Source organism: Thermobia domestica, chromosome 10 (assembly GCF_964235325.1).
Source record: "Thermobia domestica chromosome 10, izTheDome1.hap1.1, whole genome shotgun sequence".
Lineage (NCBI taxonomy): Eukaryota > Metazoa > Arthropoda > Insecta > Zygentoma > Lepismatidae > Thermobia > Thermobia domestica.
The window spans coordinates 92,582,453-92,602,804 of NC_137463.1; the positions used below are offsets into that span (position 1 = coordinate 92,582,453).

Below are 20,352 nucleotides of genomic sequence, written 5' to 3' on the forward strand. Positions count from 1 at the left end.
CTAAATTTATGACGTTTTGCGGAGGCTATATAGAGCTGTAAACTGTTGTCTCTGTCATCACTGCTTTACAGAATATGGTTAAGAGTGCACTTTGAGCAAAACAAATAATTTTGTCACAGGATGTGGCATTGTTCACGTAAGGCACGGGTACGGTCGGGTTAGCTCAGTCTGGACGCATTTTGTTAGTTATAGTGTGTAATTTCTCATATTGCTATTTATTGTGAATCGGCTCCTATGAATGTTCTGCAATCTCACCGTTATTTCAAAGAATATGTATGTATTCGTTGTGACTAAATACTTAAATATAATTATGGTATAACTTTAATTGAAACCTCCTAGAATAGACTCAAGTAATTTCAGTCTGTCAGATGGTGGTGTACTAAAATAGGTTGTCTGTAAACTTGAATATTTATCTTTGACTGGGATTATGTCTCGAAAAGAGTTATCCTTCCAATGAAAATTGAACAGTTCAAGCAGTTCCCTACATTTTCCTTCACTTTGCAAAACATCGATTGGTTCCCTTTTCTTCATTTGCGGTACCAATGCTCTTCGGAAAATAAGGACACCACGTAAGGCAAACCAACCACCATAGAGGGGATGAATACACACACCATAAAGCTTTCGATTTGCCTGTGTGGGGCGCTGGAGATAATTTTGCTGATAAAAGTAAACAGCGCCCGATAAATGTCCTGCGGTTTGAACTAATATTTTGGGCCTTCGATTAGAATGCAACTCATAATCATAGAAAATATCTACAGGATGTTCTGGGATGCATTTCTTAATCTCATTGAGATAATATGCCACACACTCGTCTACTGGATCTCGAGTACATGTATATTTTTTCTTAGCAACAAAAGGGAGAAAAGCCTTTTCAAACATACACGGAGTACTGATTACAACAAAAGCCAATGTATCTGGGTGAAGTTCAAGCTGAAATGACCTGCCAACAACTTCATTGTACCAGCCTATTTTAAATGGTGCAACTTCAAAACCATATCTTCCTAAATTCATGTTCAATATATGCTGTAAATTCCATACGTCAACGTCAGATAATTCAGCGGACTCCACGTGGGATTCAACATTACTCCCGGTATCTTTCATGAAGATTGAATTACGTTAGTTTTTTCAATCAAAACTAATTACACACTGATGCTGATACACGATATACTCACAGTACACATGTACAGCAATCTAACTTAACGCACATGGCCAGTGTTGCCAACGAGTTTGCACAAAATCCCGCTAAATTGAAAACCAAAACCGCCAGAATTCCACCAAAAAATATCGCGATCTACAAATATAGCTAAAAATCCCGCTACACCTGAAAAAGCTGCATATTTTAATTAATTCCAATCTATGCACTAAAAAATTAAAGCACAGAAGTACTTACCACTAATTCAGTAATGGAGCTAATTCATCCTCCAATTCGTCGTCTCCAACTTGTACGTTGGAGTACGTTGCTCTTGTCATTGTATGAATGTTTTGTAATATGTAAATGGTAAATCGAAATCATGGCAGCACTTCCCGAATCGTCTCAACAATGCACAAGTAGTAAGAATAGCGTCAACCATCTCTCTTCCCATTTGCACAGAATGACAAACACAACGAACTAACACGAGATGATTGATTTCTTTTTTTAAAATTTGGTACACACCATTATTAACTCCCACCATGACATTAGCGTTATCAGTCCCTAAACCGCGTAGTTTCTTCAAATCAAGTCCGAAATCTTTCAAAGCTAGTTTTAGTACCTTCACAATTGAATTAGCATCAGCCGATTGTAACTCGTACATTCCTAATTAAAGTAGACACGACAGTAGAACGTGCATCAGAATAGTAAATGATACATAACTTAGCTGTTTGACTACACCAACATCTGTTGATTCATCAAGAAGAATGCTATAGTCACTCACCAATGTCTTTCCGAAGGCTCTCCTTAAAGTATGGAGACAAAATATTCTTGGTCATAGCACTACACTTACTACGGTGTAAGTGTACCTCTTTCATTTGGAAATAGCGTTTGCACAATTCACTAAGATGGTCAATGCTTCTAATAGAACAATGACACGCGGTAAATAAAGCCAACCCTGCCTCGACTCGAGCAGTGTCAAAAGAAACATTTGTCACCGGGAATTCTATTTTCTTTTGTCTATTTGAACTAAAAGGTTCAGCTGCACTTACCTTTTTTAGTTTTGCTATGTGCTATAAGATCACAAAATTTTGCTTTCAAATTGCACTTGCAGTATTTGCACCGAGCTACCGTACGATCTTCCTCAACTTCCAATACCCAGTCTTTCAAATTTGGATCATTTTGCCAGTATTTTCTAAATTTTTTAGAATAACTTGCTTTTGTTCGTCCCATTATTACACCACACAATGATTATTGTAGTCAAGAAACACTTAAAGTAGCACAAGTCCGCATAAATCGGAAAAAGAAACGACCTACCACAGAACTGTCAACTAACAAATTAATTGATAGGAAGTGGTAGCGGGAATAGAGTCCTCATTCGAACAAAATTAGGAGGGCCGCGGTGGCTCAGTGGTAGAGCGTTCACCTCTGGTGCTAGGGTCTCGGGTTCAAACCCTGCTCCCACCAAGTGAACTTTGTGGTGGACAAACACCGTGTGCGTAGGTCTTCTCGGGGTTCTCTCGTTTCCTCCCACTTTCTTCATTCCACCATTTCATTCATCTTTCATCACCTTCTCCTTTTAGCCTAACCGGCATAATTGTGGGACGTGAAACTGAAAAATTTCATTTCATTTCATTTTTCGAACAAAATTAGGCCGTCTCGGATGCTAAATTCCGAACGATCACATCCAGTGAAGGAACGAAAGGGACGAGCATACGTCTCGATTAAACGGGATTGTCCCGTTGATTTCGAAAAAAGAGGACGTTGCTAACATACCACGCCCCGAGAGCAATATTGTCACATACCACTTCTATAGTACACAGGTAACTCGCAAGCATCGGTAATACACTTGTCCAATACCTAGATAAGAAGAAATACAACAGTAACACATTTTATAAAAAAAGTAACATGTTTTGAAATACGTTGCAAATATTTTTTTTTTTTTAAAAAAGCTAGATTTCCCGCTGCCCCGCTGCCAGCCAATTTTCACCGCTAGACACGATCGTAAAACCACCAGATTTAGCGGGAAACCGCTGCCGTTGGCAACACTGCACATGGCACACTTGCGGTTTCTTACATAAATATGTTATGTAATTGTTTATCAGCACTTTTTTTTTTTAAATAGACAGATGAAAAACGTTAAGTTTTGGAGTATACACTGTTGCCATCAGTGTATCATAAAAAAGTCAATCATCGTATTGAACAGCATTTTGGGCTCCATTCTGTTACGGTACGCGTCAACGCAACTCAAAATTTATGATTAAATCTCTGATAATCGATATAACAGTTATAAGAGCTTTTCGCGTTGTGTTGTATTGCTGTAAGCAGAATTTGGAGGAGATTAGTACGGAATCTCGAACTAGTGAAGTTTCTAAGTTTCAGGATAAGCTAAGTAGCTTAATACAAATGCCGGAGCTTATTGTATGTTATGGCAACTATGAGCAAAACATTTAGTTTGGCTATTCAATATGGTGTCTAGTGGAGAGGAACATGTGGATCCTGTAGTTGCACTTCAAGAAATTAATATTGCTAAGCAGTTGGCTGGAAATGAGAAGAAAATTAGAGACAAGGGAATTAAGCGACTCAGAAAATGGCTAGCTGCCAAATCTACTGTTAACTATAGTAAGTTTCGCAAATGAACCTGATTTGTACAAGTATATCAGTAAATGTGCCGTTAAAATATTTCCGTAGTATCTAGTCTTGGTGTTAAATAATGAAGTCACATGCTAATTCAGCTTTGTGTAATTTAGTGTTTGAAAGAATTTTGTTAGGCTCGTACATTAAGTTGAGAATAATTTGTTTGGATCTATGCATTATTGGGATTCGAATTATCCTTGTACTTATTTCTTGAGTAGTACACTATGTATGTTCAGAAATATCCACGTAAGTTAATGATGTGTTTACTTCTTACTCGAGCAGACGGCTCTACCAAATTTTCACACATTTATTGCATTTTCCGATTTCTTCTTGCAGAGCATGCACTAAATGAGGAGCTAATGTATAAACCACGAACGAACTTGTGCTAGATGGCCACTAAAAGCACGAATGCTATCTAACCGAGTCATTGCAGAAGCGCAGCAGTAGAGCCCGAGCGGAGCGAGGGGGTGCGTCCGTAGTTAGCAGGCGCGTCAGCGACGGGGTCATACGCATAAACAAGGATTTTGGAAGAATACATAAAATATCTGCAATAATTTTCACCTTCAAGAACACTTAAATAATCGTAATAACTCTTACTTTCGCTGGTTTCCCAGCTACAAATGACCCGCTGCGATGAGAAATTCGTCTGTTTTGAATTTTTACTTCTTTTCCACACTTCGCATAGTTGATTTTACGTTTCAGCATACCATGACGCTGCAAAGACTTTCTAATATGAAGCTCTTTATCACACAATTCCTTTTAATAAGATCGTATGTTTGCATTGTATCCATCGCAAATGCCCATTGCTAACACGAACAGAACATTCCCGCCATTTATTTCCACCTTTTCCGCATTCGTGTATTCTTCCCCCTTCCGCTTCACGTTCACTCCCAGTCAAAATATATTTCAATATATCTAATGACAGAAATTACTTATAGACCTATTCACACTCTACTTCTTTTACGAAAAGTGTTTGACATCGTATTTTACCTATAAATTTTGTTTTTGGTAGAGCCGTCTGCTCAAGTGAACCCCTTCTTTCTTCAGAAATTGTACTCTTAGTACCTTTGAACATTATATATTATGAGAGGAGGTGCATTCCGGAGTCCAGAGTCAGTTTAGTAAGGCTTAACATTATTGGTACAAACACGGCGCTTTTTCGTTAACGGCACTTCGAAATAAACCAACCCGTGTTACGTGGCCACTACGAGATAGAAGTGTATCTAATCCGAGTAAGGGGGAGGCGAAAGTGGCAGGGATTCGTCCATATGAAGCAGACGCGTTAGCGATGATAGGTATTCGGGTGAAATTGTGCAAAATTTATATTACTATTTCTTTATGTAAATTTAATAAATTATGGTCTCGTAGTCCTTAAAAAATGCTTATCTTGTAGCCTACGCCTGTATTTGGACATTCACTACTACTTTTTCCTCACATCCTCCTCTCCATTGCTCATCATGAGTTAACGCACTGCCCTGATTTCATTACGTTATGACTTCTTAACGTAAATGCGTGCTTAAAACATTGCAGTTGTGTTGATGTATTTCTACGTCACGTCTGAGGTTCATAGAGTACTAAGGTTGGGACATATCAGAAAATAGACGCTGATTGGCTGGTAATATTACATCACTATATGCGCACAGCGAGAGAAGTACACAGCCACAAACAGACGATGCTTGGTGTTTGTTGAGGAAATAATATTAATCGTTGCGTACCCTTTTTTTCTGATTGATTGTTTTGGGTTTCATTTTAATTGTCATTTTCTTCTTTAGGATGAAGTTGCTTTTTGAATGTTCTTCCTGTTCATGTACTTTATTTGAATAAATATCCTATACACTGTTCAGCGTAAGCTCTAAACTACGAGAAACAAAATGTTTGTATCCTTCCGCTTGTCACAAATACGATTGGCTAGTAATCTATCACTCCCACTTCCCACGGGAAGGAGCAAACTATACATGTGCACTTTGAAAATATTGTCTCGTGTTGTCCAGATACTTACAGCAGCAGAAAAGAAAGAAAGAAACACAAAAGATTAAAAACAAGTATTTGAATTTCGCTGGTAAAAATTGTTGCTTAGTGAGAAAGGGTTACCTTGTTGGTGTTTCATCCATCACTCGATTCGGGATTCCCGAACCGGTTTCTTACCAGCCATCTTTCAGACTTTAAAAGCAGAACACGCATCCATAGTTGAATTGGCGCCATAATTACTGCGCATGCTTAGTGTTTATTTCTATTGTTTCATTAACCACACTCGATTGCAGTATTATTAGATAATCCGTATTATATTTTTGTCATTTATAAAAATGTAGCAGTTTTATATGGAGCTTCATAGTAAAAGTAATAATCCAATCATACGAACTATTTTGCGAAGGAGTACAAGCGTCGGTAGGACAACAGCAAATCAGCGACATTTAGTTTCACGTGGCTTTGTTTATTGCAGTTTAGAGCTTAAGCCAAACAGGATTTAGTTCTCACAACGATGATTTGCCACATTAGAATATTTTTCGCTTTTTTTTTCTCGATTTTTAAAAACTTTTTTTTTTACATTTTTTTTTCAATTATGCTGCCATTTATATAATTGAAAATCAGCTCGAATCTATTTGGTTTTATCACTCATTTCTCTAATCGAACGTGGTCACCAGCGGTGCTGATTTCCGTATAACTCGGGGTAGGGGAGTTAAAGTATATGTGTATCATTGTCATGTAACCAAGCGAAAATTCAAACAAATACAGAATATCCAAATTCTGAGGACTTCAATCAAACTTTGGCTGTGCGGGAATCTGCAGGCCTCAGGTTCGGCACCCATGGAGACCACTACGTGGCACAAAACCTCTGCTCAAATCTCAGATACCTTACCTAAATGGTAGGAAATACATTTCAAGGTAATACCCATTAGCGTGCCATATTTTCTTCCTTAATGAGCGATGTATACAGTAAGACATGCAAACTTTTTCACTGGTTTGCTACATTGGAACCACACAATAGAAGGTGAAACATTGACGTGGTCATTCTTTCTGCACTAGAGAATTCACGTTTTGTAAATAGTTCTCACTAGTGCAAGGGATACCTGGTTCGACCCTAGGCCATGTAAGCTTGTGATAGACAAGAATGTATCTGTGGGTTTTCCCTGGGACTCTCCTGTTTCTTCCCACACCCATATTACACAACCCTTTCATAACGATTCCCTTTCATTGATTATCAGTCTCCTTAAGCCTATAGGTCATAGTAGTGGAGCGTGAACCTGAATGATTTTACTTTCTGTTTCTAAAAATGGGTCTAAAAAAAGGGGGAAAAAAACCCTATCCCGGAGTTCTTTCACAGCTATATATGTAGTAAAATTATATGAATTCTTTCAGTTTTATGTCCCATGATTATACCGACTAGACTAAAGGAGACGGTGATGATGAGACATAAACGCAATGGTTGAATGAATAAAGTGGAAGGAATCGAGAGAATCCCGAGAAAACCCACGCATACGATGTCTATTCACCACAAAGTTCACTTGGTGCGAGGTGGAATCGAACCAGAGACCCGACGCACCAGAGATGAATGCTCTACCACTGACAGCTATACGGTTAGGTATGCATTCGGCGCGAGAGATCAGGATTTGATTCCCTTCGAGATTATGTGGTTCGGATTCCATACTAAGCAGTGTTCACGTCTCATATGGCCCTGGTGCTGAAAAGGACGCTAAATTCTCATACAATAACAACTATAACGTTTACAATTTTAATTTTTCTACTATATCTCAATAGTATTTTCTGCTATATCTGCACACTGGGAACCGCGCAGTGAAACCTTCTTTTTCATGTTGACTTCTGTAAACAGTGCACACTTACAGGACAAAAAATGGAATAGAAGTACTTCTACCTAAATTCGATCTAAACACAGATTGCAACACCCACATTGCACATACGCACGCATAGACAATAGGACACCAATCAGAAAACTAATTTTCCTGCTTGTACTTAAAAGTTCTTTTATCAATCCATTTATTCTTCCTGAGGGAAGAACAATGTTTAGAAAAAGTATTTGGAAGCCCTTTTGTTATGTATCTTAAACAAAGAGAAATGATAAATACACAAGTCAACCCAGTATCAAAATTTCATTTCAAACAGTTCAGCTGTTTCCACATCATCTTATAACAAAATTATATAGAAATTATTCCATTCACCCTTTCGAAGTGGTATTTTTCCAAACACTGAGACGCTTATTTCTAAGAGTTTGTGTACTGAGTTTCAACTGCCTAAATTGGAGTGCTAGTGAGGTACTTTATTCTTGGGATACAATTTGAACCCTCTTTGTCCCATCTTAGGATCACATTTGAATAAATGACATGACATAAACCTGGCTCGAGTCACGTGAAAAATATGTTCAAAAATTCATTACAATCAGTTCAGCTATTTTGTATGCGCTGCGCCTTTTCACGACACAGCGTTCTTTTAATTCTTGTTATAGAATACTCACATGCTCCTATCGTGACGTCATGCGCATAGCAGCAATTTAAAAATGGATCTGCGCTTCCCGTTAAGAGATTCCTCTGCGTCAAGTCAAAGGCAAGATTCCTATGTATTTTGATAACTTGCACAGTGTTCTTTTGAAAAACATTACATGTTTCTTCCGTAAATTATTATTGTAAATGCTGTATTGCCGAGTCAATTTTAGGAAATTTACTGGATGGATTGGAGAATTTATTTCGGTTTGTAAGTAAGAGTAAGTGAAAGTCAGGTGAGGGGAATGGTTTATGTTAAGAAGGTGGTGGTTGTTGTGTGTTTTTGATGTAAGTCGCGCTATATGCGGAGGTGGAAGGGAGTATTTGGTGGCGGAATCATAACACTTGTTATGATTTAGTGGCGGGAAAGACAGTGTGAACATGGCGCATTTATGTCAACGTTGTGACATACCCTGTTTGATATTTATAGAATGATGCAAAAATAACGAGTATGCAACCTAACATGTTAGGCGGTCACTATGGCGGTGAATTTCTGCACTGTCTACAGAAGCAGTATTTTATCGTTACAAGTGTAACGTTACTAGTATGAAACTATGACAAATGCTAGCTGCTTCTGTAGCGCCTGCTATTCCAAATTGTAAAACTTAACACGCTTTCTTTTTTAAGGTAACTGACTTGTAATTCAACCTATCGTAACGTAATAGTACATTTTGCCAATTATTAAATAATCTATGGACCCGTAAGCTGCCTTGGTATTATAGGTACAAGTGCTTATATGGGCGCGCGATCGCTCAGTACTAGAGCGCTTACGTCTGATGTGTGAAGTCCCTGTTCAATTCCCGACCTAGTAAGTTCGTGATTGACAACGTCATGTCTGGATTTTTTGTTTCCTCCCACGTTCTCATTCCTTGAATTATTTCATCATTTATTTGCCTTAATCATTCGTCCCCTTTAGCCTGAATGACATACTTGTAGAAAAACACACACACACACACACACACACACACACACACACACACACACACACACACATATATATATATATATATATATATATATATATATATATATATATATATATATATATATATATATATATATATATATATACTATGTGATCAAAAGTATCCGGACACCCCCAAAACATACGTTTTTCATATTAGGTGCATTGTGCTGCCACCTATTGCCAGGTACTCATTATGAGCGACCTCAGTAGTCATTAGACATCGTGGGAAAGCAGAATGGGGCGCTCCGCGGAACTCATGGTCTTCGAACCTGGTCAGATGATTGGGTGTCAGTTGCGTCAGAAGTCTGTACGCGAGATTTTCCACACTCCTGAACATCCCTAGGTGCACTGTGTCTGATGTGATATTGAAGTGGAAACATGAGGGGACACGTACAGCACAAAAGCGTACAGGCTCGACCTCGTCTGTTCACTGACAAAGACTGCCGACAGTTTAAGAGGATCGTATAAAGTGGAATAGACAGACATCTATCCAGTCCATCACACAGGAATTCCAAACTGTATCAGGATCCACTCCAAGTACTATGATAGTTAGGCGTGAGGTGAGAAAACTTGGATTTCATGGTCGAGCGGCTGTTTATAAGTCACACATCATGCAGGTAAAGCCAAACGGCGCCTCGCTTTGTGTAAGGAGCGTAAACTTTGGACGATTGAACAGTGGAAAAACGTTGTGTGGAGTGACGAATCACGGTACACATTGCCGCGATCCGATGGCAGGGTGTGGGTATGGCGAATGCCCAGTGAACGTCATCTGTCAACGTGTGTAGTGCCAACAGTAAAATTCGGAGGTGGTGGTGTTACGGTGTTGTTGTGCTTTTCGTGGAGGCGGCTTGCACCCCTTGTTTTGTGTGGCACTCTCACAGCGCAGTCATACATTGATGTTTTAAGCACATTCTTGCATCCCACTGTTGAGCAATTCGGGGATGGCGATTGCATCTTTCAACACGATCGAGCACCTGTTCATACTGCACTGCTTGTGGCGGAGTAGTTACATGACTATAACATCCCTGTAATGGACTGGCCTGCACAGAGTCCTGGCTTGAATCCTGTAGAACACCTTTAGGATGTTTTGGAACGCCGACTTCGTGCCAGGCCTCACTGACCTACATCGATACCTCTCCTCAGTTCAGCACTCCGTGAAGATTGAGGTCCTATTAGACAAGAAACCTTCTAGCACCTGATTGAAAGTATGCCTGCGAGAGTGGAAGTTGTCATCAAGGCTAAGGGTGGGCCAACACCATATTGAATTCCAGCAGTACCGATGGAGGGCGCCACGAACTAGTAAGTCATTTTCAGCCAGGTGCCCGGATACTTTTGATCACATAGTATATATATATATACAGAGAGAGAGAGATAAGTAGAGTAGTAGGTTAGCACTTGTTTTGTTGGAATTAATATATGCTGTGTTGCCTGAATTAATTTTTGTTGTTTCTTAAGAAAAAAGTTTCACACATAAGATAAAGGTGATATTGAGGGTAATTATGAGACAGATTTCACAATTTTTCCAGGTTACTCAGCTTATATTAGTTTTTAAAGCAGTTAACCTAGGCAGCAGTTTATGGTGCCAATGGAAAAATGAAATGAAATCTTAGAGTTTTACGTCCCACGTTCATGCCGGTTAGGCTAAAGGAGACAGTGGTGCCAATGAATTATCAATTTGCTGCCAAGAAATTTCCCGTCATCTCATAAGTTGATGAGTAAATGTCAAATTTGAGTTGTCATAATTTCCCTCCAAAAGGGAATTATGAGACGCTTCTTGTCCCCAGCTTTCTGTAGGTGATATTGAGGTATGAAGCAGTCCACTTTTAAGGCGAGAAAGTCTTCGTTATTTTGTGTTTATTACATAAAGATGTACAAATATTTGGCTGAGATGTACAAAAAAATAACTAAGAAAGAAAGTGGAAAGAGTTTGACTATAATAGGCCTATGGGCTAATAGATAGGCCTAGTTTCAGGTTACAAATGAGGCTTATGAAACATTTAGACCAAGTTCTAGGCTGTTCACATAAAAAAAAACAACTTAGGCTTCTTTTATTTCTTTGTTTTTTAGTGTATTGATATACAGCCTAGGCTATTTTCAACAAAATAATGTAGGTGTAAATTATTGATGATTTAGCAGCTTATCTAGAATAAATTAAATGAAAACATTTTCTAGCATACGTCTCATAATTACCCTCCATAAAGCGAAATGAGATAGAAGTTACAAAAAGCATAGAGCAAAATGAGATACAATATAGTTTCGTAGTGAAAACTGTGCCAAATAAGAATATGGAGACAGCGAAATGAAATTGTTCCGGGTAAAATGGAGTTGGAAGGAAATAGAAGTGTGTAAGCAGTCAGTTTTACTAGCTCTGACAAGATTATAAAGCTATGACTGGTTAGTTAACGAAGCAATAGGATGCAAGGTTTAATTATGAAAAATTGTGCAAAACGACTCCGTTACATGAAATATAAGATGTTCTGAATTCCCTCTATATACTGTGAACTCTGTATGAAATGTATATTTTCAATTTCGATTCTCACAAAAGTTTACTTTGTGCCAACCAGTGACTGGAACCGATTCATCGGAGCACTCTCGCAACCAGTTCCTCGAAACAGAAAACCTGTTACAAGGAACGTACTGCCAGACTACTCCGAAGAATCAAGACCTATTTAAGAACCGCTTCCTGAACTAATCCGGAAACCATATCAGATGAATCAATTATAACCCGCGCGTATCAGTTAAAATAATGAGCAGCTTCTAAACTAGTTAAACATAACCTAACTAATCCTAACCTAACTACACGAAATTAACATCAATATTACACAATAACATCTAATTTATCAACTAAGAAAATTAAACAAAAAGACAGAATAAGCACGACGATTATTTTCATGTCTACCCCCGCCCCACAAAAAAACGTCTGTAGAATAAATTAATAATAATTAAATTAATAACTCGTAATACATGTTCTGCGATTATTTTCTGATCTATATGGGAAGGCTACCGCCTCCAAAAACCTTCGCTAATAGAAACTTCACTGGAAAAAAGAGGAATAATTAAAAACTTTCCAGAATATTAAAAAAAATTCAAATATTACTTTCAGTTAATGATACAGCAAACTAGCATGTCGAAGAAATAAAAAATATTGCTCTCCAATCGACAAACTATCACAAAATTTCCGACGTCATAAATATTATGCGAAGTGTAACATTAAGTTTTCTGAACCATAAGTAGATACAAGATTACGCTTTAAATGCAACCACATATTTTCATCTGTTTGTGTATTAGCTCCAGTACTCGGATCTACAAAATTCAGAGAATGATTTTACTGTTAAATGTACCATTTTTGTTTATCCAAAGAATAACCCTTCCAACAATCGGAGAGTACGACGGATCCTGGATGCATATGACGAGAAATAATATCAAATAAACTTTCGGCAGATCGATTATTACATTCACATTCGCTTTAAAAAAATCTCCATTTCCCTACACACACTCCCAACAATCCACCTTTGCTGACGTCTCACTCTTCTACGGTTATATTTCTTTCGACCGAACAAAGATTCGTCTACCTCCACATGACAACCGGGTCCACCTATTAAGCTACTTGGCGACCGCACAACAGTTTCCAGACACACCTCCCAGCAAAAGGTAAGCCAATCGGACACAGTTTTTCTACTTAAGGAACCCACATTAGAAAAACATTCGTGAATAAGAAATTGTAAATTTGTAACACTAGCAACAAAAAAATAACACAAATGAATAGAGTTGCAAAGGCTCGAAAAAAAAACCGGCTTTTTTTTTGAAAAAAAAAAACTGTTTTTTCTGCTTCGCTTTTTTGCTTGGGAAATTTTGGTCTTTTTTCAAAATTGTGCTTTAAATTGATAACGCAGACTTTGTTTCGTTTTTCTACAACACACAGCTTATTTAATTAGTGGTTGATGCAGATAATAATATAAAACCTCTAAAAATAAACCATGAATTTCGAAAAGTTTTTTTTAATTAACATATTTACATTATGAATTCCAAAGGATTAACCAATATATACAGGGTGTTTCAAAACAACACCGACAACGTTTGGGAGGTGATTACTGACACCAAGATAAGACAAAAAGTATAGACAAACCTGGGTGCACAAATGCTTCCTTTTGGATTTGTGCTAAACACAAATGAATAGCTATGTGCAGAAAACTTGAAAAAATGAAATTTAAAGTCGAAAACTATGGGACCTACCATAGTCGGGTCAAGACTTCACTTAGAAACTAGTATGTGCACTATCCAAAGGTACATGTTTGAGAATCCTAAGGTATTCACGCAACAATTTTTATAGAGTAAATTTGGCTACGGGCATATAATTTGAAGTATTCACTAACTACCTTTATAAAAATCGTTGCGGAAGTACTGCAGGATTCTGAAACATGGATATTTGGATAGGGGACATATTAGTACCTAAGTGAAGTCTTGACCCGACTACGGTAGGTCCCATAGTATTAGAGTTATGGACGTTTAAAATTAATTTTTTCATGTTTTCCGAAAGGAAGCTGGGGACCCGGGTTCGATCCCAGCCCCCGCCAAGTGAACTTTGTGGTGAACAAACACCGTGTGCGTGGGTTTCCTCGGGGTTCTCCCGTTTCCTCCCACTTTCTTCATTCCACCATTTCATTCATTACTCATCATCACCGTCTCCTTTAGCCTAACCGACATAAACGTGGGACGTAAAACTCAAAGATTTCATTTTTTTTTTTTTTTTTTTTTTTCGAAAGGAAGCATTTGTGCACCCAGGTTGGTCTATACTTTTCGTCTTATCTTGGTGTCAGGAATCACCTCCCAAACGTTGTCAGTGTTGTTTTGAAACACCCTTTATAATAATTTTTTAACCTATTATATACAAAAGTGAGTACTTTTTTTAAAAAAAAATATATACACAAATAACTAGCAAAATTGTATGTTGTATTTTTACTTCGAAACATCACACACCCTCTTTTTGAAACAAAATAGAAATACATTTGTATGATAGTCTTAAAGGCTTCACACCAAGAGATTCGTTTCGGGTGGTTCTGTACATCCTGGAAATTTTTCAGTAAAGTTTTAATTGTCATATACATTGTATAAATATTTCGAACAAATTTTTCATTGATTGATCACATACGTAATAAACTGTTACCACCCATAAGGTGCTTCGAATTCACAAAATCGGTAAACTTCCGAATTCTGTAATGCACTGACTGTTCCTTTAACTTGTTCAGAATCGGGAATGTACCGAATTTTCTGTCCATGAATCATATGCGTAATAGACTGTTCATCTGAGCTTGTGGTTTCCTAGGCTCTAGAATATATAGTCACTATCACTGTTTACCCAGTCCTGAAGGTTTCTGAATTTTTAACAAGAGGAATTCAACATATCGTTACGAAAGTTTTTTTTTTTTTTTTTTAACAAAAAAGAAAAACTATGAAATACATTTAAGAAGAGTGGAAAGAACCAATCCAATTCACAAGAAAGGATACAAAATTGATTGTGATAATTATCGATTAGGATAATTTCTCTTAACATTCTATTAACAAGATTGATCCCGTACGCAGATGAAATTATTGGTGATTATCAGTGTAGATTTAGGCGAAATCGATCAAATATCGACCAGATATTTACCATTCGACAAATACTCGAAAAGAAATCAGAATATATTACCCAGTACATCAACTGTTTATTGATTTATAAAGGCTTACGACTCGGTTAGGAGGGAAACATTGTACAATATTCTTACAGAATTTGGAATATCGAAAAAGCTAGTTTCATAATTAAAATGTGTTTAAATGAATCCCAGTGTAAAATCCGAGTAGAAAAATGCGAGAGTGTAAAATCCGAGTAGAAAAATGCGAGCTTCCACATCGAGAATTCTCTGAAGCAAGCGGATGCATTATCGCCATTATAATTCAGCTTTGTTCCGGAGTACGCTATAAGGAAAATTAAAGATAATAACCAGGGCCTAGAGCTGAATGGTATTCACTAGGTTGTGGTGTATGCTGATGTAAATCTAATAGGAGATGATAGGAGAACAATAGGAAGAAATGCGGAAGCCTTATAAAACGCTTGCACCGACACTGATTTAGAAGTAAATGCAGAGAAATTTCAATACATGGAAGTTCACCAGAACCGTAATACGGCAAATAATGAATGCGTTAAAACATCAAATAATAATTTCGACAAAGTGGATACCTTCAAATATCTGGGATCAATATTACCAGACCAATATCATATCCACGAAGAAATTAAATGTCGATTGAAATCAGAAAATTCGTGTTATTATTCAGTTCAAAAATATTTTGTCGTCGCGAATTCTGTTGAGGAATTTAAAGCTTAAAATATATAAAATGATAATCATGCCTGTTGTGCTTTATGGTTGTGAAACATGGTCGCTTACGCTGAGGGAAGAACGCAGACTGAAAATATTCGACAATAAAATCCTGAGACGAATATTCGGACCCAAGAGGAACGGGAATGGGAAATGGTGGACTTCATAACGAGGAACTACATAATTTATACGGTATACCAAACATCGTTAGGGTCATCTAGTCTAGGAGGCTCAGATGCGCAGGTCATGTAGCCAGAAGGGAAGAAGGTAGGAACGCTTTCAAAGTCTTAACTGGAAGACCGATCGGAAAACGTCCATTAAGAAAACTTAGGCGGAGATGGGAGGACAATATTAAGATGGATCTCGCAGAAATAGGAATACAGTGTAGAAACTGGATCGAATTGGGTAAGGATAGAAAGAAGTCAATGGAGAGCTTTTGTGAACGTGGTGTTGAACCTTCGGTTTCCATAGGCCATAGGGTTAAACACAACTGTACAACAAACATGAGTGAGTGGCTAGCTTTTGCGCTTCTATCGGGAAGTCCGGGATTCAACCCGTCATTCGACCGACGATTTTGACAAAAAAATTTCTTAATTCCATCTGTGAATGTAGAGATAGTGCGTGTACTGTGAGTCCTGGGCGACTTCCTTTCTTATCGTTTTAAAATCGTTGTTATTACTAATTACCAGCAGTGACGGATTTCGAAGGGGTTAGGGTGGGGATGTCTTTCGGATTGAAGCCTGTAGCTCGAAATTACGGAATTTCTAAAACAAACGAATTATTAGTTATGCCTTTACTCATAAACTTCAAGCTCTCCTCAAATAAAAAATTAGGAATTTTTGGAAAATTAAACATTAATAAGAAAAAACATCCCAAAATACTTTTCTAAATCCGCCACTGATTATCAGTATAAAGTGGTCTTCAAGGTTGTATCCGGAAGATTATTGCTGAATATATAAACGAAACGAAATATTTGTTATGCCTGTACTCACAAACTTCAAGCTCCTCCCAAATAAAAATTAGGAATTTTTAGAAAAACTAAACATTAATCAGAGAAATACCTCCCAAAATACGTTTCTAAATCCGCTCCTGATTATTTGTATAAATTTGTATTCAGAGTTATATCCGGAAGATTATTGCTAAATCATTGCACAGCTACAGAATAAAAGAAATGTGCAACTACGCTCTGACGGATATATTGAAAAACGTAAGTTTAACTATGTGCTAGAAGGTAGAGTACTAAGCTCGAAGAAATAAAACACGGATGACTAAAAATGATATGATCTAGAGAAGAAAAAAGATGTCGGTAAATCAGAAGTTAAAGTTTAATAGCCTCTAAAATTGCCCTCAAATACTGCACACTTTGTTTACTTTAATTCATAAAACATGTGCTCCATTCATCATAATGGTGAATCCCAGAGCGAAATATGGCATTTAGGTCATGAAATATTATTAAACTATACAGTATACTATAAGAAAGCTATTTAGATAGAAAAATGATGAAATAAAGCCAAAATTCTCGTTTTTTTCCCCCCAAAAAGCCGGCTTTTTATGTGCAAAAAACCATTGATTCAAAAAAGCCGGCTTTTTTGCATCTCTACAAATGAAGCACTAGCCCAATACTTAGATTTGTATGACCGAAAATGTTTCATTGCGCAAAGAAATGTATTTTCTAAAACGACCACAATTATGATTAAATCATACGGGTCATTCCATATGAAACCAACACAAAAAAAGCACTTTTTTCCTTCACATTTTCGGATTTTGATGATTTTTATGTCACATGAAGATATCATAGCAAGATTGAAAAATACCAAATTTCAACCTTCTAGGTTGATTAGTTTTCGAAATTCTACGGTTCCAAATTTTCAATTTTGATCAAAAAATTGCATATATTATCTTCCGTAATTTGATATATCTCGGCTCCTAATTAACGTACCGAACTAGGACTTACGTCATTGCAAAGCCATTGTTTTAAGCTTTTTTTTAGATATATAAATCGATAAGGGCGTACTTAAAATAATTTTCGAATTCGAATTTCTCGAAAGAGGTCAATTTTAAATTTATAAAAAAATATCTTATGTGTAGGTTAGCAGGGTTCATACACTACCTGGAAAACCTGGAAAACGTGAAAATCTCAGGGAAATTAGTTTTGGCAGAAAATATCCTGGATAATTCAGGGAAATCGATCATATCTAGTAAGAAACCTGGAAATATTAGGGAAATTGAGTTCAATATTTCTGTATATTTTAAATGTATTCAAGTATGGAACAAAAATATTTACTTATTAATTCCCTTAGTAGGCTTATTTTATTTATTTTAATTATTTATTTTCTTGTGACAATATTTAATTGCAATCGTTCATCGGGGAGAAAGGTGACCATTCTTAAATATATATTATTATTAAAATTTATGTATTCTCTTACTGTTAGTTTCTTCCACTAGAGCTGGAAATTGCAAAATTAATACCTGGAAAATTCAAGGAAATTGAGTTCAATATTTCTGTATGAACCCTAGTTAGGCCTTTAAAGATAGGTCAAAATATAATTTTGGGATCGCGAGATACAAATAATTGGAACAAACCGGGTAAAGTTCTTCCATCAGAAAACGTCAAGGAATTCTACCAAAGTGATGACATTTCTAGGATTATGCCAAGTATAAAAGACTACCCTTCAGTAGGAGACAGTAGTGGGAAGAAAATTAAAATTGTAAACATTTCTTTTATGTAGTTTGCGGGAAGTATATCAGTTGTTTAAAAAACAGTTTCCTTATATAAACACAGGATTTTCCAAATTTTCAGAGCTTCGCCCAGAAAATGTTGTGTTAGCTGCAGCTAATGAAACGCACACTGTGTGCATTTGTACCACACACTAAAACGTGAAGTTAATGAGAGAAAATGCCAAGTTACTAACTCTCACCAATGGTTCCATACAATTTACAAGGACTGCCTACACCTCATGGCGTGTGAACCTGTGTCTGAGGTCTGTTCTATGGAAGTTGTTTCTCTTGTTCAGAAACTGACGTCATTCAAACTTTGCTGGAGGACGTCCTAGAGGAAACTTAATAGGAACTGTGACTTTCCGTCAATGGTTGTCTGTTGATAGATGTACATTAGAAACTCTTCAGAAACCATCATCAGAACTTATTGAGCTATTTTGTCAAAAATTAAATGATCTTTACCGTGACTTCATAGAAAAGCAACAACGATTATTTTTCAACCACGTTAAAGGAAAAATTTCTGAAAGTGAATTTATTGTTTGTGACTTCGCGGAAAATTATGACGTTATTATACAAGATGAGGCACAATCATTCAACTTGAATACCAACCAAGCTACAGTCCACCCCTTCGTAATTCAGCACCGAAAAGATAACAAAACTGACCACTATAACTTGGTTATAATATCCGACTACCTTTAGCACAATATTGTGGCATTCTACTCATTTCAGAGGAAGCTTATGAAATTCCTTCAAAGCAAACAGTGATGCCCCTGCAAAAATGTTCTACTTTTCGGATGGTTCAGCTGCACAGTATAAAAGCAGTAAGAACTTTCTAAACTCACACCAACAAGACTTCGGAATACAGGCTGAGTGGCACTTTTTTGCCACAGCCTATGGCAAAGGAACATACGATGGTATAGGAGGCATGTGAAGAGACTGGCAAAAAAAAGAGCAAGCCTTCACGCTCATTCTCAGATCAAATCTTGGAACCATTACACCTTTATGATTGGTCAAAGAAGAGTATCTCAGGGATTGAGTTCATATTTGTTACTCACTCAGAATAAGCTGCAACTGATGAATTTCTTAAAAAGTGTTTCGAAGGTATTTACGAAATTGCAGGGACACGAAAACTTCATGCCTTTGTTCCCCGTGGTTGAACGTGTGTAGTAACAAAGCCCTTCTCCTCTTCAACATCCAGGACGCTTCCATTAAGTGAAATTCATGGATATGTGACTATAGTTTACGAAGGAAATTGATGACTCGATGCTCGAACATGTCACTACTGATCAAGAAAATGGACAGGTGAAGATAACATTTTTGCACCCTGCTGGACCATCACCTTCATTTCATTTTTTCCAAATAAGGTGGACGTGTTCTGGGTTCAATCACGAGACATTCTATGTAAAATGAGCCGTGATACCTACTGGTCGTGTTTACCGTATTCCTGAAGATGACATCAAAAGAACTACCAGAGGCTTCCAGAAATACATCTCTTCAAAAGACTTTAGCTAGATGTTAGTCTCTGTTTATAGATGCGCTACAGTTCAGTAGTTTCAATTTCCTTCGAAGCCTGTATCTCTCGATTCCATAACGATCTCAAAATTATATTTTGATTATATCTCTATGAAGGCCTAACCTGCGTTTTTTTTTTAATTTAAAATTGCCCTTTTTCGAGAAATTCGAATTCGAAGTTTCGAAAACTGTTTTTAGTACACCCTCATTGATTTATATATCTAAATAAGCTTAAAACAATGGCTCTGCAATGACTTAAGTCTTAGTTCGATACGTTAATTAGGAGCCGAGATACATCAAATTAAAGAAGCTAATTTATGCATTTTTTTTAAACCAAAATTGAAAATTTCGAACCGTAAAATTTCGAAAACTAATCAACTTAGAAGGTTGAAATTTGGTATTTTTCAATCTTGCTATGATACCTTCATGTGACGTAAAAATCATCAAAATCTGGAAGGGTCAGTATAAAACGGTGTGTTGAGTTGATATGGAATGACCCATACGTGAGAGACTATTAATCTGCCACTCACACCATATTTCAGATTT

General features: G+C 37.0%; 2 protein-coding genes across 3 annotated transcripts in view; one reads left to right on the forward strand and one right to left on the reverse strand.

The window, feature by feature from the left end:
* Positions 1–321: 321 nt before the first annotated feature.
* LOC145661544 (cyanocobalamin reductase / alkylcobalamin dealkylase-like) lies at positions 322–1,101 on the reverse strand. Its single transcript, XM_081726866.1, has one exon. The coding sequence runs from the start codon at positions 1,099–1,101 to the stop codon at positions 322–324; it is 780 nt and encodes a 259-aa protein (XP_081582992.1).
* Positions 1,102–3,580: 2,479 nt separating this feature from the next.
* Nnp-1 (Ribosomal RNA processing protein 1 homolog Nnp-1) overlaps positions 3,581–20,352 on the forward strand; it is an 86,321-nt gene continuing 69,549 nt past the window's right edge. For both annotated transcript variants that reach the window (XM_081728254.1, XM_081728255.1), the window contains exon 1: positions 3,581–3,751. In XM_081728254.1, the coding sequence (XP_081584380.1) occupies positions 3,598–3,751 (154 nt within the window). In that variant the 5' untranslated portion in view covers positions 3,581–3,597. The remainder of the gene's footprint in view (positions 3,752–20,352) is intronic.

Excerpts from the sequence above, each read along its gene's own strand:
- LOC145661544 (XM_081726866.1), bottom strand. The coding sequence starts at position 1,101 with ATGAAAGATACCGGGAGTAATGTTGAATCCCACGTGGAGTCCGCTGAA.